Genomic DNA, 27,793 nt, shown 5'->3' on the forward strand with positions numbered 1-27,793 from the left:
AAAAAAAATACATACATTCTCCTTTTTTTACACAAATGGGGGCATTCAATACACATCATTCTTATTTTTGTTTTTTAAACCTAACAATATATTTGGGAAATATTTCTATAATAAGCATATAAAGTGTTTCCTCCTTTTTCGAACTGCATTTTATTCCAGTCTCCTATTGATGGGAGATGTACTGCTAGCAATTGTAAACATTGAAGAAATGATTTGTTTTTGTACACTGAACTGTGAGACATCTGCAGAATAAATTCTTAGAACTGGAATAATTGGTTCAAAAGGTATGTACACAGAAAATTTCAATCTATATCATGAGAAGCAGAATAGCATTGCAGTTAAGGGCTAAGAGCTCTAGATTGCTTTAATTCCAGCTTCATTGCTGACTAGTTTTACAGCCTTGGGCAACTCCTTGTGTCTGTTTCCTCATCTGTAAAATGGAGATGTTGATAATAATAGCACCTACCTTAATAAGGATTAAATAAAATAGTACACGTTATACATAGCAAATGCTCAATAAAGTTATTATTATTTTGCCAAATTGTTAGATTGATTAGAATGAGGAGTACCAATTCTTTATCTTTAAGGTGGAGGGAAAGGAAGTGATAAAGTGGAAATTAAGAGAGATACAACTGAATGGTCTCAGAGTCCATTAAGGGTGTAATTCAATTACAGGAGTAATTGAAATGGAAGTAAGGGTGACAATCTTTGGATTTGAGGTGAAGGAACTGCAAGGCTGGGATGTTGGATGATCATCCCCCAAGGACTATAACGTCATGCACGATGACGGCAAGAAGAGAGGAAAGTTGTAAGCTTCGTGCCCAAAATCTTAAAATGAATCTTCAATGAAAATGAGCAACATGAGGTCAGTAAGGAATTGCAATAACAGAGGTTAGAAACTGCAAAAGAGCAATTTTATTTAACTCTCTCTGCTTGCACACCTCATCACCTGTGCACTCGAGAAAGAAGTCTTGTGCTGAGTATTCTTTTCATGTGCCAAGTCTAGAGGAGCTTGTTGGAGTTCTGCGGAAGGGGCTAACGGATAACTTTGCTGATGTCCAGGTCTCTGTAGTTGATTGCCCTAATTTGACCAAGGAGCCATTTACCTTTCCCGTAAAAGGTATCTGTGGGAAAACTAGAATTGCAGAAGTAGGAGGTGTGCCTTACTTATTGCCTCTTATAAATAAAAAAAAAAGTTTATGATCTAAATAAAATCACAAAAGAAATCCAGCTTCCTGGAGCTTTTGTTCTTGGAGCAGGAGCAGGCCCATTTCCGACTCTTGGATTCAATTCTGAGTTTATGCCAGTTGTTCAAACAAAAAGTGAACACAAACCTCCTGTGAATGGAAGTTACTTTGCTCATGTTAACTCTGCAGATGGAGGGTGCCTACTGGAGAAATACAGTGAGAAATATCATGATTTGGGGTTTGCATTACTGGCTAATCTTTTTGCCAGTGAAGGACAACCTGGAAAGGTCATTGAGGTGAAATCCAAAAGAAGACCTGGAAAACTTAACTTTGTGACTTGTATGAGACAGACTCTTGAAAAACATTATGGAGGGGCTTCCCTGGTGGTGCAGTGGTTGAGGGTCCACCTGCCGATGCAGGGGACACGGATTCGTGCCCCAGTCCGGGAGGATCCCACATGCCGTGGAGCAGCTGGGCCCGTGAGCCATGGCCGCTGAGCCTGCGCGTCCGGGGCCTGTGCTCCGCAGCGGGAGAGGCCACAACAGTGAGAGGCCCGCGTACCGAAAAAAAAAGAAAAGAAAAAAACATTATGGAGATAAGCCTGTAGGAATGGGAGGTACTTTCGTGATTCAGAAGGGAAAAGTGAAGACTCATATATTATGCCGGCAGAATTTTCTTCCTGCCCATTGAACTCTGATGAAGACGTGAATAAATGGTTACGTTTTTATGAGATGAAGGCTCCTTTGGTTTGCCTGCCAGTTTTTATCTCCAGAGACCCAGGGTTTGATTTGCGGTTGGAGCACACTCATTGTTTTAGTCATCATGGAGAAGGGGGACACTACCATTATGACACCACCCCAGATATAGTGGAATATCTTGGATACTTCTTACCTGCAGAGTTTCTCTATCGCATTGATCAACCAACAGAGACCCATTCATTTGGGCAAGATTAAATCAACTGATACTCGTTTGACTGATTAATTCATTAATTGATACTAATATAAAGCCTAATAGAAATGATCTCACTACTTAATAAGCCCTATTTTTTTTGGCCTTTGAAATGAAAGGTATGTCGACACTGTACTCTGTATTACTTCACAGATCTATCTGAAAGGGATTATTGGGAACAAAGACACGTGATGGAGATGTTCTTCATTCTTTTTATTCTAAAAAATCAGTCTTATGTTTATAATTAAATATAAACAGGGTTAAGAATCAAGTGATGATTCCTACTAGCTAATGGCAATAATTTACATCTGTATATTCAGTTTTTCAAGTTAGTCTTACAACTGCTAAGTAGATGTTTCTGGGTATTAGAAAAATCAGTGCTGGAAATGTTGATAGTTGTTAAATCTTCCTACTGAATTTTTGAAATCCATTTTAGAAGTCAAAGTACACTTTTTTCATGGAATAAGGTGGTCAGAGGGAGCAACTTTACTCCTTCTGGTGATGTTGAACCATACTCCGAAGTTTGCAATTTGCCTTTAACAAATATTAGCAACCAGACGGTTAGCCATGATTCCTCCTTTGTTTGGACTGTCAATTGGAAGCAGTTTTTGCCTTGTTGGTTATTTGCGAGAAGTGAAAAGAAACAGCATCAAAATACAATCTCGAAGTGAGTATACTTCAATTTATAAATGAGGCTATTGCCGAATATGACTACTATCCTTTATGAAATGTAAAATTATACTTTTACCAATTGTAATGATTGAAATTTTCCTCAGTGTTTTTCTATAACAATCATGAGCCAAAAACAACTCTCTAATCTTGTGACGCCAACACTGATTTAGGAGCTTTTTAGTACTAAGCATATAATAAATTGTCAAGAAATATTTTTTGTCTTTGGATGTTAACTATAACATGTCCTGTGAGTATAAATTCCTAAATATTTTTTTTAATAAACACTAGTTTGTACCAAAAGAAATGAATAAAAATTTTACATTCATAAAAAAAAAAAAAGAAACTGCAAAGGAGCAAGAATTCAAAGGTGGAGGAGTGGTAGTCTGGAGGCTGTGGGGAATGAAGAGAATGTCGATTCCATTGCCTTACAAGGACATCAGGTGTCTTCATTCAAAAGGACAGCAGAGGTATCAACTCACACCTGTTAGAATGGCTATTATCAAAAAGACAACAAATAACAAATGTTAGTGGAGAAAAGGAAACCCTTGTGAACTGTTAGTGGGAATGTAAACTGGTGCAGCCACTATGGAAAACAGTATGGAGGTTCCTCAAAAAATTAAATATAGAACTATCATATGCAATTTCACTCCTGGGAATTTATCTGAAGAAAACAAAAGCACTAATTAGAAAAGATATATGCACCCCTATGTTCATTGCAGCATTATTTACAATAGCCAAGATATGGAAGCAACCTAAGTGCCCATCAATAGATGAATGGACAAAGAAGATGTGGTATATATATACAAGGAATACTACTAAGCCATGAAAAAGAATAAAATCTTGCCATTTGCAACAAAATGGATGGACCAAGTGGGTATTATGCCAAGGGAAGTAATCAGACAGAGAAAGACAAATACGGTACTACACCACTTATACATGTGCCTAAAAAATGAAACAAATGAACAAACATAACAAAACAGAAACAGTCATAGATACAGAGAACAAACAGGTGGTTGCCAGAGGGGAGGGAGATAGGAGGAGGAAAGAAATAGATGGGGGAGATTAAGAGGTATAAACTTCCAGTTGCAAAATACATGAGTCACAGGTATGAAATGTACAGTGGGGGGAATTTAGGCAATAATTATGTAATATCTTTGTATGGTGATAGGCTTACCATAATTAGACTTACCGTGGTGATCATTTTGAAAAGTCTAGAAATATCCAATCACTATATTGTGTAACAGGAACTAACATAGTGTTGTAGATCAATTATACTTCAAAACAAACAAACTCATAGAAAAAGAGATCAAATTTGAGGTCACCAGAGGAAAGGGTAGAAGTAGGGGTAATTAGATGATGGTAGTTAAAAAGTACAAGTTCCAGTTATAAGATAAATAAATATTGGGTCGCGGACTTCCCTGGTGGCACGGTGGTTAAGAATCCACCTGATGCCAAGGAGAAACTAAGCCCGTGCGCCACTACTGAGCCTGCGCTCTAGAGCCCACGAGCCATAACTACTGGGCCCATGTGCCACAACTACTGAAGCCCAGGTGCCTAGAGCCTGTGCTCCGCAACAAGAGAAGCCACCGCAATGAGAAGCCCACGCACCTCACCAAAGAGTAGCCCACGCTCACTGCAATTAGAGAAGGCCCGCGCACAGCAATGAAGACCCAACGTAGCCAAAAGTAAAAAATAAATAAATAAATTTATTTTTAAAAAATAGTGCTTGATGAGGACTTATAGACCAAAAAAAAAAAAAGAATCCGCCTGTCAGTGCAGGGGACATGGGTTCGATCCCTGGTCCGGGAAGATCCCACGTGCTGCGGAGCCGCTAAGCCCGAGTGCCACAGCTACTGAGTCTCCGCTCTAGAGACTGCAAGCCACAACTACTGAGCCCTCGTGTCACAACTACTGAAGCCCGTGCACTAGAGCCTGTGCTCCACAAGAGAAGCCACCGCAATGAGAAGCCCGCGCACTGCATCGAAGAGTAGCCCCCACTCGCCGCAACTAGAGAAAGCCTGCGCACAGCAACGAAGACCCAATGCAGCCAAAAATAAATATAAATAAATAAATACATAAATAAATAAATATTGGGTTGGCCAAAAAATTTCATTCAGGTTTTTCTGTAAGCTGTTACGGAAAAATCCAAACGAACTTTTTGGCCAACCCAATATTAGGATGTAATGTACAACATGACACATATAATTAACACTGCTGTAAGTTATATATAAAAGTTGTTTAAAAAAAGAAAGTTGTTAAGAGAGTAAATCCTAAGAGTTCTCATCACAAGGAAAACATTTTTTTTTCTATTTCTTTAATTTGTATCTACATGAGGTGATGGATGTTCACGAAACTTATTGTGATAATAATTTCATGACATATGAAGCCAAACCAGTACACCTTAAACTTATACAGTACTGTATGTCAATTATATCTCAATAAAATTGGAAGAAAACAAAAGGACAAATGGGGGAAATGCTGTCCAAAGAAGAGTCCAGTTTAGGTAAGGCAGGAAGTAGAGAGAACATTCTATAGCCAGATAAGGAAAATAAGGAAGTATGCTTGGACTTCCCTGGTGGTCCAGTGGCTAAGACTCTGCGCTCCCAGTGCAGGGGGCCTGGGTTCGATCCCTGGTCAGAGTACTAGATCCTACATGCTGCAACTAAGAGTGTACGCGCTGCAACTAAAGATCCCGCATGCTGCAATGAAGATCCCTCATGCCACAACTAAGACCCAGCGCAGCCAAATAAATTTTAAAATAGCATCTATTTGTTAAAAAAGGAAGTATGCTTGTTCTAGAAACAGAGAATACCAGAGGGGTCAGGGGAAAGGTTTTGGAGAGAAGGAGAAAAGCAATTGGATGCGTGGAGCAGAAGAATAACAAAGAAAGATGGGGATGGGAATAAGTGAGGATACAGGGACCCTTGAGTCAACGGTGAAGTCACTGTTGTGAGAAGCTGATGCAAGCTATGGATCCTCTCTCCAGAAAAAAATATATTTATACATACATGCAAATGTTGCATGCAATCTCAGGTAGGTCACAAACTCCATGGACACCCAACATTTTTAATTTTTAAAAATATTTATTTATTTATTTTGGCTGTGCCGGGTCTTAGTTGCAGCACGTGAGATCTTTGTTACAGCATGTTTTTTAGTGGCGGCATGTGGACTTCTTAGCTGCGGCATGCAGACTCTTAGTTGCGGCATGCATGCGGGATCTAGTTCCGCCACCAGGGTTCGACCAGGGATTGAACTCCGCACTGGGAGTGCAGAGTCTTACCCCCTGGACCACCAGGGGAGTCCCCCCAACTTTTTAAGGTAAATTTTTTTCTTCATGTGTATTTTATATTTTTTAATTTTTATTTTATATTGGGGTATAGTTGATTTACAACGTTGTTTTTAAGGTAAACTTTTTATTGAAGTATAATATACATGCAAATAATTGCTTTTCCACTGAAAGTGAACTTCCCTATGTTACCAAAAACCAGATCAAGAAGCAGAACATCACCTGCTCCTCAGAATCCCCGCCCTGAGTCCTCTTTCGGTCACTAACCATCCCGCAAGGGTAACCGATATCCTGACTTCTATAACCATAGACTAGTTTGATCTGTTTTTGAATTTTATATAAATAAAATCATAATGATGCATTCTTATAAGTCCGGTTTCTTTCCTCAATATTACGTTTGGGTGGTTCATCCATGTTGGTGCATGGAGTTGCAGTTCATTCATTCTCATGTCTGTATCATATCCCACTGTATGATGTATGACAATTTATCCATTCTACAATCCATAAATATCTGGGTTTGGGACTGTTACAAATAGTGCTGTTGTAAGTACTCTTGCACATGCCTTTTGGTGAACATATGTACACACTCTGTTGGTTATACACCTAAGAATAGAGTTCCCAGGTCATAGGTTTAGCTCTAGTAGATAATGGGTCTTATGTTTTGACAAGGAACAAGGAAAACAGGGATGCAGGGGAAGTGGAATTCATACAAGCTTTCAGCCCGAATTCTAGTATAAAGTTATACAAGATGTTTTGCAATGATCATTTATCAATACTGAGAATGAAATAAAACCACAACAATCAAAGACTGGATGAATAAACCCAAGGGGAGATTCACTGAAAAGATTAATAAAACTTCTGACAAGTCAAGAAAAAAATAGAAAACATAAAATTTTAAGAAATATTAATTGCCAAAACGGACTCAGGAAGACTCAGAAGAGTTGAGGAGACTAATAATTATTGAAGAAACCGGAAAATTACGTTAGAGAATTCTCTCTCCAAAAAAAGCACTAGGACCTGACACTTCTCATGGTCACCTTTCTTTACTGCTTCAAAGAATAGATAATTCCCATGCTATTTAATCTGGTTTAGGACATAGAAAAAGATGGAAAGTTTCTCCAATAACTTTACATAACTAACAAAATCATAATACCAAAACTTAACAAGGCATAAATAAGAAAACTTCAACCCATTTTTTCATATGACTAAAGATGCAAAAGAAAGAAAATCCTAAGTAAATTGCAAAGAGAATCCAATTCTGTGTTAAAAGAAGACACTCTGGATAAGTTAGTATTATTCTAGGAATGGTGGGATACCAAGAAATCTACCAATATAATGCATCTCATAAATAATTCAGTATTTGTCAGAAATCTTTAAAATATGTATACAAAGCCTTTGACCAACAACTCCACTTTTAGGATTCTATCCTAAGAAAATATAACAGTTATGCACAAAGCTTTCACCACAAGGCTATTCCTTAGTGTTGTTTATATCAACAACAAAGACAAAAACAGAAAGAACACAATACAGGGTCAGCTAACCTATCCTCTACATACATATGAAATAACCTATGACAATGAAATAATATGAAGCCATTAAAAATAATGTTGTAGGGCTTCCCTGGTGGCGCAGGGGTTGAGAGTCTGCCTGCCGATGCAGGGCACACAGGTTCGTGCCCCGGTCCGGGAGGATCCCACATGCCGCGGAGCGGCTGGGCCCGTGAGCCATGGCTGCTGAGCCTGCACGTCCGGAGCCTGTGCGCCGCAACAGTGAGAGGCCCACGTACCACAAAAAAAATAAAATAAATAATAATAATGTTGTAGAAAAGTATTTTAATAACAGAAAAATATCCATGCCAAAAAACTGCAATATGGCCTCATGTAGGTTAAAAAATACGTTTCAAATTTTTAGTTTTAGCTATCTGCATTCTCCAGATTTTTTGCAATTATCATGTATAACTTCTCCAATATAGTGATAAGGATGTGAAGCAACCACTTTTTTAAATTCCTGTTTCTTGTTTGTGATTGGGGGTGAAATGTCAGAGAATCACCTTGGCATTCACTTTAGGAACAGAAAGTACTCATTCGTATTTCTCTACCAGCTGGTTGACCCCACTTAGGGCCCAGCCTGGATCACAGGCCTCCCCACTTCTCACCCAGCTGTCAAACTTTACACAAGATCTCACCCAGTCTACCCCAGCACTGATGCCAGATTCACCCTCCTCAAATACCACTGTACCTGTCACTTCCCTGCCGCAGAACTTTCAATAGCTCCCCACCCTCCCTAGCTTTCCAATTCAGGGCTCCAGAGCCTGATTCAATGTACCTGTCAGATCTTACTTCTCAGGGACGCCCCACAGTACACCCCCTTCACGTCTGTAGTCAGGACCATCACCATCCCACACACATCGTGCCCCTTCTGGCCTCCACATACTTGACTCTGCTGCTCTCCCTTCCAGCCGTGCCCCTCCTCCCCCCACCCCATGCCGCTGCCTAATAAATAGTCCCAACTCTCCTTCAAGGCTTAGCTCAAATCCCCTTTCTTTCATGAAGACTACCCCAGCTCATACCTCTGACCGCAAATGGGCCTACAAGTCTGAACAACATTTGAACTGTTGAAGTAGTGGGCGAAGTCTGGTTTACAAGGCCTTGAGGATTCATCTTCATCATGAGGTCCCCGCCCTGCTGCCTTCCTGCCTAATCCCAGCAGCCCTCACACCAGTCCATTCTCCTCAAAGTACAGACGTTGGCAGATCACCCCCCGAGAGGGACAGAAATTCCATCTCTCACCTTTGTGAGTCTCACTCAGTGTGTCCTGGTTGCCTGCCTGAGGACCCACCTCCTCTACGATGACTGACACCAGAAGTCACGCTGGTGAAGACTGACACTGTCTTGGGACTGTGACCTTACCTGGTATTATCAAATCATTGATAAATACTAACAGCCACTGAAGGTTTGCAGCAGAAAATGAGGATTTTGTCTGTTAGGAAGATCCACTAATAAGAGTTCAGAAAAAGTAGGAAGGCCATTTTGGTATCACAATGTTAAGAGTAAATATTGAATGAGTACTTACTCCGTGCCAGGCAGCACTTTTACATGCATTATCTCACTGAGTCACAACAGCCTTAAGAAGTATATTCCAGGGCTTCTCTGGTGGTGCAGTGGTTGAGAGTCCGCCTGCTGATGCAGGGGACACGGGTTCGTGCCCCAGTCCGGGAAGATCCCACATGCCGCAGAGCGGCTGGGCCCGTGAGCCATGGCCGCTGAGCCTGCGCGTCCGGAGCCTGTGCTCCGCAACGGGAGAGGCCACAACAGTGAGAGGCCTGTGTACCGCAAAAAAAAAAAAAAAAAAAAAAAAAAAAAAAAAAGTACATTCCATTCTTATCCCCATTATAGAGGAGGAAACTGAAACTTTGAACAGCTAAGTAACCATAAAATTACTATATGACCCAGCAATTCCACTCCTAGGTATATACCCCCCAAAACTGAAAACAGGGACCCAAACAGATACTTGTACACCAGCGGTCCCCAATCTTTTTGGCAGCAGGAACTGCTTTCGTGGGAGACAATTTTTCCACAGACGGCGGGGTGGTGAGGGGATGGGTCAGGCAGTAATGTGAGCGATGGGGAGCGGCAGATGAAGCTTTGCTCACTTGCCCGCCACTCACCTCCTGCTGTGCGGCCCGGTTCCTAACAGGGGGTTGAGGACCCCTGTTGTACACCCATGTCCATAGCAGCATTATTCACAGTAGCCAAAGGTGGAAACAACCAAAGTGTCCATGACTAATGGACCAACAAAATGTGGTATAGCCATATAATAGAATATTATTCAGTCATAAAAAAGAATGAAGTTCTGATATATGCTACAAAGCACATGAACCTCGAACACATTATGCTAAGTGAAATAAGCCAGTCACAAAAGACCAAATGTTATATGATTCCACTTATGTGCAATAGGCATAATTCATAGAGACAAGTTAGATTAGAGGTTACCAGGGGCTGAGGGGAGGGGGAAAACGGGAGTTATTGCTTCATTGGTACACCTTCTGTTTGGGGTGATGAAAACAGTTTTAGAAGTAGATAGTGGTGATGGCTGTACAACATTGTGAGTATATGCAATGCTACGAAATTGTACACTTAAAATGGTAAATTTTATGTTATGTACATTTTAACATAATAAAACTTTTTTTTTTTAAGTCGTATAGCTAGAAAGTGGTCAAGCTAGAATTTGAGCCCAAACCTTTCTGACTCTAGGGCCCATGCTCTCAATCCAAGAGTTTTACTCCCCCTAGAAAAAGCAGCCAACCGGGAGCCAGGAGGGCTGGATTCTTGTCATCACCATCTGTGTGACCTTATACAAGCCTGATCTTCCAAGGCCTCACTTTGCCCAGCTGTTAAATGATAAGATTGAATAGCTTTGACAATCCCTGCTGGTCATAACAGTCCTGACAGTGTCAGCTATGCATTGATTGTGATTTTACAGCATGGAAAATCCCAAGCCTTGACTCCTGACCTAGATATCATTTGCTTCTGGCGCACTCTGGAGACACTGATGGACAGGGAGCGAGGGAGAGGGACCGGCTGTCCACCCCTTACCTAGCCCCTCCCCTAGGGGTTTGCCCTGGAGTCGAGCCAGCTCTTGAAGAAGGCCTCCACTCCTCTCCCCATTCTAGGAGAGGGATCGGGCCTGGCTGTGCTCCAGGATAAACTTCCACAAGGCGAGCAATAACATAAAGTCAAGGTGAAGATCAGGGCAGCCCTTAAAAAGGCCTCCTTGCACCCTAAAGTGGCTGACGCCACTCCACAGCTGTTTGTCCTGCCTGCCGCCACCCGGCCACCATGTGGGTGCTCTTGGCTCTCTTGCTGCTCACCCTCGCCTATTTATTTTGGCCCAAGACCACGGGCTCTGGTGCCAAATACCCCAAGAGCCTCCCATCCCTGCCCCTGGTGGGCAGCCTGCCGTTCCTCCCCAGACGTGGCCACCAGCACGTGAACTTCTTCAAGCTGCAGGAAAAATATGGCCCCATCTATTCCTTTCGTCTGGGTTCCAAGACTACTGTGATGATCGGCCACTACCAGCTGGCCAGGGAGGTGCTTCTCAAGAAGGGCAAGGAATTCTCCGGGCGGTCCAAAGTGGTAAGCAGTACCTATCATCCCTCTTCTCTCACCACTCCCTGGGGATGTTCAGTTCTCCAGGAAAGGCCATGCCTGGAATGACACTTCCAGCTCCAACAACCTGTGATTCTTCCAAAAACAGACTGCCGGGGCTGTGGGTGGGAAGTGACCCCTTGGACCCCATCCAGTCTCTAAACTAGGCAGGAAGAATTCAAGGAAGATTTCATTTTCTGAGCTTCCCAGGAGGTGGGGTGGGGTGGGAGTGGTGGTCTGAGGGCGTCAGGGAGCCCCTAGAACAGTCATCTCACCCGTGAACTGGATGATGATCTCTCTGAGCTTAGACTTCCATAATGAACTGAGAGAGTGCATATAAAGCACTTACCCAGTGCCCAGTGCAGGAAGTGCTCAATAAACAGCCTCGATGAATGCTGTTCTTCACACGGAAAAGGGGGGGAGTGATTGCTGTCCTCCGTGCAAAGTTGTGAGGGAGAAAAACCCTGGCTCTTGGAGGGCTGGGATTGCTGTATTCCTGGAGCTTTCTCCAGCTGCTCCAGCCGCAGGGAACTGACCCATGGGAGCACTTTGAGGGAGGATGCTGATGAGCCAGCCTATTGAGCTTTCTGTTTTGCTCCTGGGGGGCAGAGGGGAGTGGGAGTTAACCATCCAGCAACACTGCCAGCCCCCCACTGCAGCACCCGGCTGCTGAGAACTCCCTCGAACATCCCAGGCAAGGCCCCCTGGCTGCTCATCTTTGATCAGACCAAGGGTTGACTCTTTTTACCTTGGACCAGTCAGCCAGGTCTGCGGGCCAACTATCCCCCTTCCAACTCTGCTGAGCTCTTCTCTCCAGAGCAAAGAGGAAGGAGGAGGCTAGTCAGATGGGGTTTGCAGGTCAGGGGATAGAAGAGGGGAGGTTTGGGAGCTTTATGGTTTGGGGGGTGCCTCTGAGAAGAGGCAGCTTGGCCCAAGTCCAGACTGGGTGGACAAGAAATCTGCACTCTCCAGATGCGGCCCTGGGGTGGGCACACAGCCTGGCAATGGAAGGGTAAACTAAGGGCGCTGAGCTGCTGTGCCTTCAGCAGCCTCCGCCCCCAGAGGGCCCAGGGAAAGGCAGGGGTTTGGGCTGTCCTCGGTCTCTGCTCCTGTTCCCGGGACAGGCACAATTTAGAGAGTTCATCCCATCCACAGCTGCCTTCCCCTGGTCAGAAACTGATGAGAAAAAGAGGCTCAGAGGTCACCTGTCACTGACCTGAACCCCAGGACCGCTGCATTCTAATTCAGTGTTCTTTTTCTCCTCGCTCTGTCTCTCTGATGGAGTTGGGAGTGTGAGGTCATAGGTTCTGTCCTACCAAGGCCTTACAGTCATGACGGAGTGGAGCAGGGAGGTCCCACACGGAGGCGGAACGGCAGGTACCTGCCTTCTTCCCCAGGGCTAGGACCGGTGGATGGTGTCTGATTCCTATGTCCTTTCCTGCTTTCCAAAGTTGACTCTAGACATCCTGTCAGACAACCAAAAGGGCATCGCCTTCGCCGACCATGGTGCCGTCTGGCAGCTGCATCGGAAGTTGGCACAGAACGCCTTTGCCCTGTTCAAGGATGGCAACCTGAAGCTAGAGAAGATCAGTGAGTGCCCAGCCAGCCCTGGGCTGCTGGAGGGAGAAGAGGTTTGGGAGGGGAGAGGGTTCTGGATGATTCCATCTAGCATTTTCTTGGCTACCGCTGCCATCTACTGGACATCTGCTCTCTGTCCTTGACTAAGATGGAACTGGTAGAGAGGGGGTGAGGGGCGGCTCAATTCTCCACCCTCATGCCCCTCTCTCCCCTCAGTTAATCGGGAAGTCAGTTTACTCTGCGACTCCCTGGCCACCCGGCATGGAGAGTCCATAAATTTGTCGGAGCATCTCTCTCTGGCGGTGACCAACATAATCAGCTTTATCTGCTTCAGCTTCTCCTTCAAGAATGAGGATCCTGCCCTGAAGGCCATATACAAGTTCAATGACGGCATCCTGGAGGCTCAGGGCAAGGAGATTTTGTCAGACATATTCCCTGGGTTTAAGGTGAGGATGAGGCCGGGCCCCACTGTCAGATCTCAGCAGACCCTGACAGCACCCCCAGTTCTTCTTTCCTCTTTCAGTTCAGCTCCAGACCCACCTTTTTTTTCTGACCACCTCAGTCACAGTGACCTCTACCTCCTCTGACTCTTAAAACCTTGCTGCTCCTCTACAGAAATCGGTTTAGCTTTTAAATTATGCATTTGAATACTCATGATAATGGCTCTCGTTTATTCACCAATTGCCATGTGCCAGTACCAGCACTCCACAAGCATTAATCATGCATTTCCCTTGCAAGTGGGTTTTATTATCCCCATACAGTTGAGAATACAGGCTTCAAGAAGTTAAGGAACTTAACCAAGGCTTGAGACTCAAGTCTATCTTACTACTGGGTAAACCCTCAATCAGTGCTGGATGTTTGATTGAATGGGGAAGGGGACGTGGAGGTGACTCCTTTCTCCCTTGTTTGGAATTGTCCTAGTTGTCACTGATGGTCCCATTCTGGGTCCGTATCCTGCCTTCCATTCTGGCTGAAGTTTCGGGTTAGAGTGGGAACTCTCCAGAGTCAGAAAGATAGGATTTGACATTTCTACTTTGCAGATTTTCCCCAGCAAAGCCCTGGAAAAGATAAAGAGTTGTGTTCGAATGCGAAACGAATTGCTGAGTGAAATCCTTGAAAAAAGTAAGGTAGGTGATGGAGCAGAAGAGATGATGAGTTAGGTGGAAAGCATCATGAGAGCAGGGTTGGGTCCATTTTGGACACTGTAGGATCTCCTGCACCTAGCAGAGAGCCTGGCATATAGTAAGTGCTCAATAAAAACTGACTCAACTAATGAATAGGCGTGGAGAAGTGAGGAATTGAAGAGGATCCTAGAAGGGACTTGTCTACCACCCAAATTTAAAGAGGGCCTAGCGCTTCCTCCTACTTCCACAAGCTCATGGGTCCTGACTAGCCTCACTCCACTCCCTCACTTCCAAGGGGGAGAAGCCTTTGTATCTACAGTCTGGGGTGAGAGTATGGCAGGGGTTGCAGATGGGGTTCCTTCCTCATCACTCTCCCAATCTCACCCAACCAGGAGAACTTCACCAGTGACTCCATCACTAACTTGCTGGACATACTGATCCAAGCCAAGATGAACGCAGACAATAACAATGCTGGACCAGACCAGGATTCAAAGCTGCTTTCAGACAGACACATGCTCACCACCATAGGGGACATCTTCGGGGCCGGCGTGGAAACCACCACCTCTGTGATAAAGTGGATTGTGGCCTTCCTGCTACATTATCCTCCAGTGAGCTTCTCCCTACCCCAGCCTTCCCAACCACTCTTGACCCCAGCCAGACTCACCTCTGCTCCAGAGAGGGAGGAAGAGACTATACCCTCAGGACTTCTTTGCAGGATGAATGGGCTGCCGCACCCCTTACCCAAGCAGTGGTTGGCTCTGGCCCTTGGGTGGAACTGCCCCGTCTTCTGGAAACAAAGCCTGGGCTCGCAGAGCCATCACTGGGAAGGGTCTGGGCCAGTTCTTCTGGATGTGACAGTAGGATTCTTCTAAGCCCTTGCTTCTCCTGGGCTTAAACACCCTGGTAACATCCACCCTGTTCTGGCCCTCAGTTGAAGAAGAGGATCCAGGATGATGTTGACCAGAATATAGGTTTCAATCGCACACCAACTATCAGTGACCGGAACCGCCTTGTCCTGCTGGAGGCCACCATCCGAGAGGTGCTTCGAATCCGGCCTGTGTCCCCCACGCTCATCCCCCACAAGGCTATCGTTGACTCCAGGTGTGCCTTCCCTCCCAGTAACGTCCAGCCCACCTGGTCCCTCCTCCATCACCCCACACCCCCAGCTGGGTACAGTCAACCACTGACTACCACTCATCCTACCCATGACCCTATTGACCAATGTGTCTACCACCCACTGACACCCAGTGACTAATCCACAGATCTACCTGACCTCCCTCAGAAGCTGCCTGCTGCCACGTGGAGACATGTGGTGTGGGATGCTCCTACCCAATCCAATAGCCGCAACACACATACATACTCACAGGCACCAGCTCAACATGCATACCCGTGGGCCCTGACAGGCCCACAAGTGTTGATACATAAGTGCTTGGCAGGAGGAGAGGGCTGGATTCATAGTCCACCTGGTAGAAGCTGAGGAAAAGATGAGGGAGTGGACATGAGGGAGTAAAGGGCTCTTTTCCCCAAAGTGGGGGACCACAGAGGCTTGGGGCTGAGCAGGTGGGGAAGGGCAATATTCCAGACCCTCTTTTCCTCTCCCTCCCTGGGGCAGCATTGGTGACCTTACCATTGACAAGGGCACAGATGTTGTGGTCAATTTGTGGGCACTGCATCACAGTGAGAAGGAGTGGCACCGGCCCGACCTGTTCATGCCCGGTGAGTCCCTGTTCTGTCCTGCTCCCTGGCCACACAGCCACCTCTGTGCCCACCTTTCCAGCACCACTTCCCCTCTGTTGAGCTTGCCACTAGCAAACTCCTGACTCCAACTACGTGGACCTGTTGACACCCCCATCCTACGCTAGACTTAGCCAGATTCTTCACAGCTGGGTTCCCACCTTCTCCTTCCACCAACTGCAAATCTCCTCCTCTAAGAAGCCCTCTAGGCATATGTCTCCCATGAAGTCAGCCCCCTCTCCCCTAGGATGGTGGCATTTGCATCTGTTAATACGCCTTCTTTCCATCTGTCCTGAATATTCCATCCCCTCCGTGTGATTAAGGGCTACCAGAGAGCAGGGCTGTATCTCTCCTCAGACTGGGCCCCCCTCCCCCAAGTAAGGTGGTCCATCTTCTCAGGGTGGGGTCCCCTGGGCAGGACCATGTTGCCCCCCCTCCTCTGCTTACTCCTGCCCTGGGCCCTGACTGACACCTCCCCATGTCCACAGAGCGCTTCTTGGACCCCACGGGGACCAAGCTCATCTCGCCATCGTTAAGCTACTTGCCCTTCGGAGCAGGACCCCGCTCCTGCATAGGTGAGATGCTAGCCCGCCAGGAGCTCTTCCTCTTCATGACCTGGTTGCTGCAGAGGTTCGACCTGGAGATCCCGGATGATGGGAAGCTACCCTCTCTGGAGGGCAACCCCGGTTTAGTCTTACAGATCGATCCTTTCAAAGTGAAGATCAAGGTGCGCCAGGCCTGGAAGGAAGCCCAGGCCGAGGGTAGCACCTCGTGACTCCGCCCTGTGTGACCCCACAGCACGGAATTAGAGGAGCTCCCCCACCTTCCCCAACCATTCCTCCCTCCTCCCCACCCACTCTGCCTTCTTTTCCAGCCTGCAGCCCTGGCAGTGCTGTGCATAAACAGTTGTGGTTTTTTTTTCAGAAGGTCCCTGAGCAGCTCGTTCATTTGTTTGTTCACTCATTCTTTCAGAGAGTATTTTATTGAGCACCTACTATGTACCACTCACTCACTGTCCCTGGACCCTCAGGCTCCCTGGTCTTACATGAAGCTTACATTCTAGTGAGGGCTGACAAATGAGCATTTCAGAGACTCATAAGTACTTTGGAGTCAATTATACTAGGTGCTGGTGATATGAGGGGAATGGCAGAGGTGGGGGGCAGCCACTGTGAATGACTGATTGGGGAAGGCGTGAAGATGGCGGGGGGAAGGTGTCCCATGCTGAGGGAGCAGCAGGTGAGCAGTTCTCAAGGTAGGAGAGGTCATTCAGTCTAGAGCAGAGCCAATGAAGGGAAGAGTGGTCCCTGATGAGGTCAGACTGCAGGCAGGGTCAGGTCCCATGGAGTCTTTCTAAGTAGCAGGAAGGAGTTTGGGTTTCTATTCCAAGTATGAGAGGAAGTCACAGGAGGGTTTACACATTCAAGTGGAAAGGTCTGGTTAATATTTTTAAAAGATCATTCGAGTTGCTGAGTAGACACTGGTCTGCAGAGGGATGAAAGTGGGGGCCCTGGGGAGGAGGTTGTGCTGGTCCCGGACAGAAGGATGCTGGTGGCTTAGACCCTGGTGACAGCAGTGGAGATGGCAAGAAGTGTTGGGATTGAGTTTACATTTTGAAAGCAAAGCAGATCATGTTTGCTTTGATCCACTCATCGCTGCATGTATCTCAAAGCTTTGGCTTTGGGGAAGTGTCTATAATCCATAAACTCAACCCACAACTACCCATTCCTCTCGTCTTGGTCCCCAAAGACTGGTAGGTCTCCTTTTCCTCATTCTGTACTGGGGTAAACACCGCCAGGAAAGGGCTTTCACGGCAGCCTCCCGCTCAAGTGCTCAGGCTCTGCCCCTGCCCCCCACCCCCAAACCCCAGGAAGTCTGTAAATGCCTCACTAGAAAATGGAGCCCCGACTTCTTCAAACCTTAAAACCGACATCTTTAAACCTTGGCCGCTGGCCAGTCCGCAAATGAAAGGTGTCCTGAGACGCCCTGGGAGAAACTGACCCTTGCCCTTTAGAATAGAGAGAGGCCTCAACCCCAGCTCCCTGGCGCCAGCCAGACCAGGGTCAGATCATCAGCGACCTGGTCCTTCCCTTCTGACTGGAGGAGGGCTCTGGACGGGCCGACAGGGCAAGCCTGAGACTCCGCCTGGCCAAGTTCCAGGGAGAAGAAATCAAGGGAGCCCCCGCAAGGAGGGAGGGCCAAAGCTTTCCACCACAGCAGCCTCTTCTTTCTTCAAAGAGCTTTGCTAATCCAGGGGTAGTCGACCATTCCCCACTGCCCCCCAACTCAGTGCTGGCCTTCACTGGCCCGTGACCCTAAGGCCTTGCTAAAGAGCCCAGTGGAGTCGGTGGGCAGCTGTGGCTGAGCCCAGCCTCCATCATGGGGAGCCTAGAGAGATGCTGCCACCACAGTGAGCTGATGAGAAAGGGGTTAAACTGGAGGTGGCTCCCTCCTTCTCCCGGGTTCCTCTGTCCCCACCAGCTGCTCGCTGGTCTAGAGCCAAGCTACCCTCAGCTCAGAGCAGAGGGGAGCTGACCGGCTGGAGGAGAGTTACTTTCTCCAAATTTGCTCAGAATCTGAAAGGCATTTTGCAGACTAGTGGGGAAGAGATAAACAACATCCCCTGTAGAAGCAGTGCATGAGTGTAACTGGGAAGGAAACATCCACTCTCCTTGATTCAGACCATTGAATGGCAGGGAAATGAGAGGCTAACCTTTCATCTTGAAGATGAGAAACCTGAGCTGAGGGCCACTGGGGGCAGGTGTGTGTGGGGTGACTTGCCCTACGTCACCCAGTGGCCTAGCAGCAGGGCTGGGACCAGAACCCGGGATTTCAGGGATGCAGGATGAGGAGCCAGCGTGCTCTCTCACAGGTCTTCCGCGTCTGTGCAGAAGGGCCGGAGTGTCTGGCTGGGGAGAGTACAAAGCTGAGCATCCTTTCAGGAAATGACCTCGTGAACTCTGACGCCTGCCCAAACTGCCCTTCCCCTGCCTGGAAGGCCTTTTCCCACCGACCTAAATCCTTTTAGCCCTCAGCTTCTGTTCATTGGTGTGGAATCGCACATGCGCCTGAGCACCTGCCTGGGCTGCAAATGGGTGTGGTGACCCCCAGGGATGCTGCCACCCCTGCATCTCTGGAATTCAAGACTGAGCACTCTTGTGTTCTTTTGGCTGCACATCAACCTGACAAGCAGGTTACACACACAAGAGGAGTGAGTCACATGCTCTAAATCACTTGGCTAATTGGTCCAGTGGTAAAAGAACTCTTAACTCCTTATGCAGAAGGAATTCCAGATCTTTGGCAAAGCTGAAAGGTCTTCATCAAGACCCCACAGTCACCTTTTGAGCCTCAGACTGCCCTCAACCAGGGCAATGGTGTAATGGTAAATAAATATTGAACCAGTTCTCTGGTGCTGGTGGTAGGGAACAGCCTTGATTTGTAGTGTTTGCTGATCTCTGTGGTGTAAACACTCCCACCATGAATGTTCTGGTTGGCCTCTGGTGGCCACAAAGCCTGCAGCAAATGAGGAGCCCTCTCTCCAGTCATGCTCAGAGGGATAAACACCCATCTCAGGACAGGAACCCAATCACAGAGGCTAGAGGGGGGTGGGGAGAGGCCTGCAGGAGGAGGCCCCAGGTTCTGGGCCCCAGGCTCCCCAGTTTCCTAGCTCTGGATCTTAAGCTCACTGCTAGCTTCTCATTTGTAAAGTGGGGTAACTTACCACCTGTGCTGCCATCATCTGAGGTTCTGGTGAGGATGAAAAGTAGAAAGGGCTGTGTGAGCAGGAGAGTTCCACACTGTTGGGAGTTACAGAAGATGAGAGGTCAGGCTGCGGGAGCAAGTTTTCTTTCTTTCTGTCATTTACAGACGGAGTGAGTGTAGGCAACTTACTTAGCCTTCTCAAACCTCGGTTTTCTCATCTGTAATATGGGTGGCTGAGATGTGTGTAGAAACAGCACCACCAACCCAGAGCATCGCTGAGAACAAAATATGGACCTACATCTTGTGTTCAGTGCCTTGATAAATACTGGCTTTATTATCATTGCCTATATCCAGACCCACAAAATAAGTCCCTCTATAAGGGTTTTACATAAACCTCCCAAAGGCCACCAGCTTGGTCAGGAAGGAGAGCAGGTATATCCGGATGGGTCCATCTGCAGGACAGTACCACCAGGGATGCCCCTCTTGCAGCTCCAGATGGCCCTGCCGGTTGTCCCCTCTTTCTCTCCGGAGCCAGGGCAGGCTGGCAGCTGGGAAGTGGGTGGAGACCCCAAAGACAAATTTTTCAGGGTTCCAACACCAGGGTGCTTTGTAACATTTTCCAGTGGGATTGGGTTTCTTGAGACTTCTTGGTGAGAAGACATGCAGTGGAAAGTTAAACTGTGGTGAGGAGCAGGTTATACAGTGAGGAGAAACTTCAGATCAAGCAAAAATCCTCTTCTCCCCCTCACAAGCCACAAAAGCTCTTTTTTAAAAAGTCTCCTCTGAGGAAGAGCAAAACACTCTTGCAAGGAAAAGACACAAAGAAGGTCCAAATAACTCATTATTTTACAATGTTTCCAAGGGGTTACACCTCGCTGTGGAGGTTAGCACTGATCTGAAGCAGGTACCACCTCCCATTTCAGCACTGAGGGGCTCTGGTAGGTAACAGCTGGCTGGGTGCAGGGCCTCTGGGGGGCTCATGACGAGGCAAGGGGAGAGGGGTGAAGAGGGGATACAGCTCCTGAGAAAACAGTGTCTGCTTTACCTGCCACCACGTTACTCCCCTGGCTCAGCGTACCCTTCTCTGGTTCCCTCTCACCTTTGAAAAGAAATGAAAAGTTCTTCACGGGGCTTGTGAGCACCAACAGTACAACTCTTCACTAGTCTGGCCAGCTAGTTAATTGCATGGGCTTTGGAGTCAACAGATGTGGGTTTTAATCCTTGGCTCTACCACAGCTCCACCAGCTGTGTGACCTTGGACTAGTTAATTAACTCCTCTGAATGCTTCATCCCCATTAATAAAGCGGGAATAATTACAGTCCATACTTCAGAGGGCTGCTTTGAGGCTAAAATGAGAAAACGTAGGTAAGATGCTTATACGAGACCTGGTGTTATATAAACAGTCAATAAATAAAATAAGGACAAATTAAAATCTTTTTATTACCAGCTTACCTCTCCAGCTTCATCTCCTGTCACCTCCCAGAATGCAGTTACCTAGAGGGATTAAATTGCTCACAGATTTAGACATGACACTGCACTCTCCCGTTTTAGGCATCCTACACTTTTTTGTGCTTCTCACACAGTAGGCACTCAATAATCTGCCAATCAAACGTTTGCCTGGAATTCCCTTTACACCTTTCTCCACCTGGCAAGCTCAGTTTAGAAGTCCCTGCTCCAGGAAGGCTGCCCTGAACCCCCAGGTGGGCTACATTCTCTTCCACAGCATCCTGTACACACATGCTTCATGGTATTTACCATGTGCTACTAAAACTGTTCATTCTTCCTCACTAGAGCATTATTAGCTCTTCTAAAGAGGGGCCAGGTCTAAGGCATATTTGCATCCCCAACACTTGGCACACAGTAGGTGCTCCATAAATGCTCAGCTCTAAGGCCAGCCACCTGTCCCAGATGCAAACTGCATCCCAAACACCTCCCAAGACCCACTACCCTTCCCAGCAACTTCAGGTCTCCAGAAGGTTCAGTCAACAGTCAGCCAAACCCACTTCCTGCTCCTTCTCCCGAGTTAAACCTTGGTTTTTGCCCCCTGGCTGAAAATAGAGGAAACTGGAGGAGGGGGAGTTTCTTGAAATTCCTGTTCATCAAAGCTACTGTTCGTGCTTCAAGGCATTGTACTGTCTCCACCTCCTGGTCACCTAGGGCAGCAGAGACAGCAAATGCTGTACCTTGTTAGAGAAATCAGGAACTCGGTGACTCAGGAGCTTGAGGTGGGCCCTCAGACCTAGGCAGTAAACGCACACATACAGCCTCTGGTATGCAGCTTGTAAGAGTTGTACCATCTTGTTTTTGTGCCACTCAGACATTAGCTTAAAGAAGGTAAGAATGAGGTACTCTACCAGTTCTTTCCTGTGGCTTTAGAACAGAACTGTCCTTTAGAACTGTCTTTCTAGATGCTAATATGGCTCCCCTGGGGTTGCCTAGAGGAGCCCAACAGTTTAGAAGGAACTAGGCAGAAACCATTCCACTGGAGTCACTGAAGGGCTGCGGCTGTGTCCTCTGGCCCAGGGTCAGATGGGGGTGGGCGCACGCCTGGCTTACACTGGACTCTCAGACACCACAGGGCTGACTGCTGGGCAAAGCCGAGGGCTAGAGAAGACAATGCTTTCTGCCAGCGTCCCCTGGCCCATCAGTGAGCACTCCTCCTGGGGAGGCAAGAACTCCTCACGGGAGGGCTCTGAGGATGCTCATCATTCTGCTTTGCCCACCTGCACGCGGCCCAAAGAGAAGTCTTGCTGGGTGGGGGTTCCGCTTCCTGGGTAGAGGCACAAGGCTGTTCCTTCCCACAGCCTTGGAGCGGGGACCTAACACCTGACTCAAAGTGCTAAGAGAACAGTCTTAAGCAGAGGCTAAAATGACAATGAGTCTTAGGAAAGGCTCACGGGCCCACGATGGCAGATGTTGGCACACCGTTGGCTCCCACATCACCTAAAAATCAGTTCTGAGGCGCCTGCCTAGAATGCAAGCCCTACACTGCCACCCCCGACTCCTCAAGCTTCTCTGAAACAGTACTGCTCACTTCGTCTCAACCTGCCTCACACTGCCGGTTAGCTATTTCACATGAGTTTGTTTTGTCCTCTCCACTATAATTTAACTTCTAGAGGGCAGGGGCCTTGTCTTACACATTTCTTCCACATTCTCCTCAGCATCCAGCACAGTACTGGGCACCAAGAGGGGACTCCAAAACAAGTATTTCGTGTGTTAAGTTCCAAGGCCAAGTGCCCATCCACAGTTCTATCTTATCAATAAAAGATCTCCAGGAGGGCTTGCTTCCTTTAAAATGTCATGTCTTAGCTTTGGAGTCTCTGACAAAACTTGTTTCTGTTTTGGGGGCTCTGATTTTAACCTGTCTGTGGGACTTTACAAAGTACTCAGAAATATCCTCTTGGCAGGGAGAGGGTTTGGGTGGAAATGCCTCAGGACAGAGAGTGCCCGCGGCAGCCATTACCCAGCTTGCCCTCAGCCCAGGAGCCTGTCCTCAACTTCTCTCAGCCTCTGTGGGAAGAAGGGAAGAGCACTTGCAGTGAGGAATCTCGAGGTGTGACTCCCTGAAGTCTGAGGAGGAGGAAAAAGGATCAAGCGCTGCAAGGAAAAAGAGCAGTCGAGTTTTGGGGATCGATTTTATTTGGGCTTCTCACAGTGGTTAGAGCCACTCCGTCTTCAGAACAATCACAGCACAGGAAATGCGTCACCGAGACTGCCCAGAAAAGTCTGACCAGCTGAATCTTATTGCTTAAAATACACATATTCACAATAACTGACAAAAGGTGATGTGCCTCACACGGGAATGTGTTAGCATTTGCAAATCTTCCGACTGTAGCACCAAACCCTCGACCAACCCCTTTCTTCTCGTTCACCTGGAACACCAGACTCCCTCACATCTCCCCGGCCCCCTCCCGAGTCCTTCAGCTCCCTACTTCCGCCTTTCGTCACGCAGGGCAGCCTCGTGTAGCAGGGGCCAGACCGTGACGCTGGACTCAAGCCCAGCTCCACCCGTTGCGTTTTCTTCTTCTCGTGCCTTTTGGGTTGGATGCTGCAGTGAACCCAGCAGTAAACACGTGGACCAGTTCCCCACTCTGACTGGAGAAGGAATCCTGAGAGGGCCAGAATCCATCCCTTCGACCAGTTAACTCAAGCAGGGTTCATTTTGGTAAAACTTGATCTCCTTTGAGACACTTCAGTGAGTTGTTTGAGACAAAAACAAAAAACAAAAACCAAAAGGTGGCAGGAAAGGCATCTGAGGGCTGTGGCACACTTCTGCCCACTCTCGCCACACATCGGCCACGTGCTGGACCTCAGCACAGGGAGGTAAGCCCTATGGCACTGTGGTGGTCGCCAAACCCTCCTGGCAATTCTGGGCAGGGCTGACGTCTGGGCCACAGCCAGTCCGAGCTTGACACTGAAGATCCAGTCCAGCTTCTGTCTGAGGTTCCACCCTGGCCTTCTGTCCCGATTGGTTGTGGACACCCCCGGGGGCTGAGGCCGAGGGCCAGGAGCAGCCGAGGGAGGCAGACAGGCTCAGAGCACGTTTCCGTTTACAGGGAGCAGAACACAGGCCTCTGAGTGTCCACGGAGCAATGTGCAAATTGCAGTGATGGGTAGAGTAAAACCTCTACTTGGAGCACAGTATCTCTGGCAAACGTGGGGACTGCCGCCGACAGCGCTGCTGAGTACACCCAAGTGCACAGTCAGACATTTGCTCAGTAAACAGTAAATGCGTAAAATAAATTACCTTGAGAGGGCTGCGCCTGCTCCAAACGTGTGGGTAACGTGAGCAGAGTGGCTGCCGTTCAAAGTGTATTCACAGGAAAACAGGGCTGGGGGCTCACACACGACGGACAGACACACACAGGTTATCCAAAAAGTCACTGTATACGGACTGCACTTTGTTCAACATGGATTTTGGTTTTGTGGACTCCAAACTCAGACACTCGTTCACCTCACAGCCTTGGGTTTGTCTATTTCGTGTGTGTGTGTATATATATACATATATACACACACATACACATATATACGTGTGTATTCATATATATACATATATATACCTTCCTTTCTTACCATAACATCAATGCCTAGTCTGAATGTCATCGTTCAAGAGTGGGGGAAGAACCAAACTCTTCATATGAACAGGGCTGGACAGGGAATGTTAGTTTCAGCAGTTTGCTTTCTCCATTCAGATTATTCCTATCAAAGCTCAACTGGTTTTTGAAGCCAAACTACAATAATAAGGATCCTGTGGTCCTTCAGGATGGCTGCCTTCGCCCTCCTACCTGGGCCACTTAGACACTTGACATAGGCTACAAAAATTAGTTACCCCACTCAAGGCGGGGTGGAGCAGGGAAAGGGCACGAAAACCACAGATAACCAAGGCATTTTTTCCAAATGGTCAGTTTGAAAAAACAAACAAATAAACAAAACAACTTACTCAGAATCAAGAGAAAATACTGTGTGAGAGTCAGGCTGCGGGACCGCCCTTTCTCAGGTCCCACAGCCTCCTCATTTGTTCATAGAGAACAGTGAGACGTGAAGGCCAGCAGACGTGTACTTGGGATGGGGGAGGGTACTGATCACCTGTGGGCACAGATCAAAAGGGCAGAGATGCGGAAAGCTGCACCTCTATCCACTGCCACAGCGCAGGGCCTTCTGCTCACCCGCAGAAGTTCCAGAGATAGCCCCCACCCAAGCCTGCACACAAAACATCTCCTTCTGGCTCAACTGCAGCCAGGACTCTTTGAAGGTCAAGTTGGGAAAAAGCCACAAATTTTCCTTTTCCAAAACAGAATTCTTGCCTGCCCACTGGTCAAGTTCTTATTTTCAGCTCACTTCTGTTGTTTTTTTTTTTTAAAGAAAAAAACCAAAGAGAAGGCAGGTATAATCTTCCACACTAGAACCAGCCTGCGGCCAGCCAGGACCTGCTGGGAAGGGGCCCCTCCAGGATGCATCGTGCCACCTCGATCTCGTCACCTGGAATTTGAGAGCACAAGCCCTTTACCAACCCGCCACGCAACCGCCGGTCAGCTCTCATCTTCCCACAGGAGGAGCCCAATTCCGGCTCCGGAGACACTGGCAGCGAGGGGCAACAATCCCGACCACTGGGGCTTCATCCAGGGCTGAGACCTGCCACCTCTCTCAGACTGAGACGCAGCAAGGTTCTCATCAACTCACACCAGAACATGAATCCACTCCATCACCAAGAGTCACCTCAGGGCACAGTCTCATCCCCTCCTCGGGGGCTTCTGAAACGCACATCTCTCTGACCCAAGCAGGTAGTGACACGTGACTTGAAAAGAGGTAAAGGGGGACGGGGTGGGGTATGAGGAATGAGTCACAGGACAACTTCTCAGCCCTCCGTGACACTGTATCTATGGGAGGCGAGGCACCCACACCCCAAACTGTACCTGGAGATGCAGGAAAACGCAGGAGCAGAGGGAAAAAAAAAAGGAACACAGTCACTTAATGCTTCTCTCATGGTTCTCCCCTACCCTGGTTGCGTCGCCAAGTTCTCGGGCGCAGGCAGGGCCTGCTCTAGCTTGGGGAGCTGCTGCTCTGGGAGTTTGGGGAGTCCTGCTCGTTGATGGTGTTCAGCAGCAGGCAGGCAGGCAGCCGCGGCAGGTGAGGGTGCCCGGGCTCCCGAGCCTGCTCCTCGGAGGGCTGGCAGAGCCCTTCCTCCTCGTCGCCAGGGGGCCGCACGTGGCAGCTGTCGCAGAAGTCCAGGGGCCCGTCCAGAGCATCGTCGATGAGCGCGTTGAACTCTTTGAGGTCGTCATCATGGTGGCCCCGGTTGCACACACACACCTCGATGCCCGAGTCACCTGTGAAGCGGCGACGTCTGCCGGGCGTCTTGTCTTTGCTGTCAGGGAGGGCGCCGCCCTGCTCGGAGCTGTACTCTTTCAGCAGCTCCTCCTTACATTCGGAATCCTTGTCCAGGAAGGCCCCAGGGTCCACCTCCCCCAGGCCGGCCACAGAGCCGCTGGGCTCCATCCCGGGGGCTTTGGTGGCTGCTGGGTCTGCTGGCACGTCGGAGGGCTCAGGGTCAGCGATGCTCGGGGGTCGCGTGCTGCTTCTGCTGGGCCCGGACAAGGGGCTGCTCTGAGCCCCCTGGGAGCCCCTGGTGGGGTCGGCGCTCGGGGGGCTGCCGCCTGTAGGGCCACACTGTGCAGGCAGCTGCTGCTGGAGCTGGAAGGCACTGTATGGTGGGGGAGGAGTTGGAGGTCGGTTCACCACTTCCTCATAAGGAGGTAGTAAATAGTTTGGCAAAAACCCTAAAATGGGGAGGTAGGGAGGAGAAATTACTGCACTGGCAATTGTTCTAGGACAGACTGCAGGCTCACACTAAGCATATGTCTCGTCCCACCCCCAGCATACCCACCGAGGGACAGCTACAGCTCTCAGGTACAGGTGGGGCACAGGGCTGTGAACAACTGTGCAGAGAAAGGGGGGCAGATTGGGAGTGACAGATTGTAGCTTCTGGAAATCTGAGAGCCCCTAAAGCTGCTTCACAGGCAAGGACTTCTGCTTGTCTGGAATTAAGGCAGAGGGTTCAGCAAATGTGGTGAATGGCCAAGAGAGTTCTGTCTGGAAGCGACCTTTTTTCCACATGCACGCAAGTCTCATGTTTCTAGCTCAGACTGTGTCCTCCATCTGCATCCCATAGGCCTCAGGGTCAGGGACCCTAAGTTAAGACTTTCCAGATGTATATCATGAAGAGAGCCTTTTTCTGGGAGGCTGGAAAACTGTGTTGCCTCTCACCCTAGTGTGGCAGGAGGTGGTCTGGAAATACACACCAAACCTCATCCTGATTCGCATCGAAAGCGGGTGGCTTACCAGTAAAGGGTGAGGGGCCTGTCATCAAGGCTTGTTAAGAACATGCCAGGGGAGTTATCTTTTGCTTTGAGGCACAGATGACCTAATTATAACAGTAATTGCTAGCATTTATTGAGCACTTACTATATGCCAGGCACTGTGCTAAGCACTTAACTCTTCTAGGTGTGGAAATCAAAATTTATGACTGCTTTAGTCTGTAGAACACACAGCAGAATGGCTTTGGACAGGCTGTACTTCTGGGCCTCCACCGACCACTCGAGAGATCAGTGTAAGGAACCCCAGGGAGGGGCTTCCCTGGCGGTCCAGTGGTTAGGACTTGGCGTTCTCACTGACAAGGGCCCGGGTTCAATCTCTGATCAGGGAACTAAGATCCCACAGCATGGCAAAAAAAAAAAAAAAAAAAAAAGGAACCCCAGGGAAGTCAGGTGAGTGTGCCCTTCAGTGGGTCACTGAGTTTTTTGGTTCTCAGGAAGTCCCAATGCTACCCCCCACCGCTGCCCCTTTTGTAGCTGCCTCTGCTAAGGCATATCACATGGCAGGAAGCAAAATGGGGGGATTTCAGGCCACTGACCTCTAAAT

At 48.0% G+C, this 27,793-nt stretch overlaps 2 protein-coding genes and 1 pseudogene across 15 annotated transcripts in view; 2 read left to right on the forward strand and 1 right to left on the reverse strand.

Annotated features, from left to right (window-relative positions):
• Positions 1-1,055: 1,055 nt before the first annotated feature.
• Positions 1,056-2,140, forward strand: LOC101321985 (ester hydrolase C11orf54 homolog; annotated as a pseudogene).
• An 8,791-nt stretch (positions 2,141-10,931) lies between these two features.
• CYP17A1 (cytochrome P450 family 17 subfamily A member 1) lies at positions 10,932-16,519 on the forward strand. Its single transcript, XM_033841861.2, has 8 exons — positions 10,932-11,228; positions 12,692-12,830; positions 13,035-13,264; positions 13,859-13,945; positions 14,335-14,550; positions 14,874-15,043; positions 15,555-15,658; positions 16,165-16,519. The coding sequence occupies exons 1-8, from the start codon at positions 10,932-10,934 to the stop codon at positions 16,449-16,451; spliced, it is 1,530 nt and encodes a 509-aa protein (XP_033697752.1). The 3' UTR covers positions 16,452-16,519.
• Positions 16,520-22,993: 6,474 nt separating this feature from the next.
• Positions 22,994-27,793, reverse strand: part of WBP1L (WW domain binding protein 1 like) — a 67,905-nt gene continuing 63,105 nt past the window's right edge. For all 14 annotated transcript variants that reach the window (XM_073794007.1, XM_033842171.2, XM_073794009.1 and 11 more), the window contains one exon: positions 22,994-26,652. In XM_073794007.1, coding sequence (XP_073650108.1) covers positions 25,916-26,652 — 737 coding nt within the window. In that variant the 3' untranslated portion in view covers positions 22,994-25,915. The remainder of the gene's footprint in view (positions 26,653-27,793) is intronic.

The sequence above is a fragment of the Tursiops truncatus genome, chromosome 16 (genome assembly GCF_011762595.2).
Source record: "Tursiops truncatus isolate mTurTru1 chromosome 16, mTurTru1.mat.Y, whole genome shotgun sequence".
Taxonomy (NCBI): Eukaryota; Metazoa; Chordata; class Mammalia; order Artiodactyla; family Delphinidae; genus Tursiops; species Tursiops truncatus.

Excerpts from the sequence above, each read along its gene's own strand:
- CYP17A1 (XM_033841861.2), top strand. The coding sequence starts at position 10,932 with ATGTGGGTGCTCTTGGCTCTCTTGCTGCTCACCCTCGCCTATTTATTT. Across the intron at positions 11,229-12,691 it reads TCTCCGGGCGGTCCAAAGTG|TTGACTCTAGACATCCTGTC; the intron begins GTAAGCAGTACC and ends TGCTTTCCAAAG. Across the intron at positions 12,831-13,034 it reads CCTGAAGCTAGAGAAGATCA|TTAATCGGGAAGTCAGTTTA; the intron begins GTGAGTGCCCAG and ends CTCTCCCCTCAG.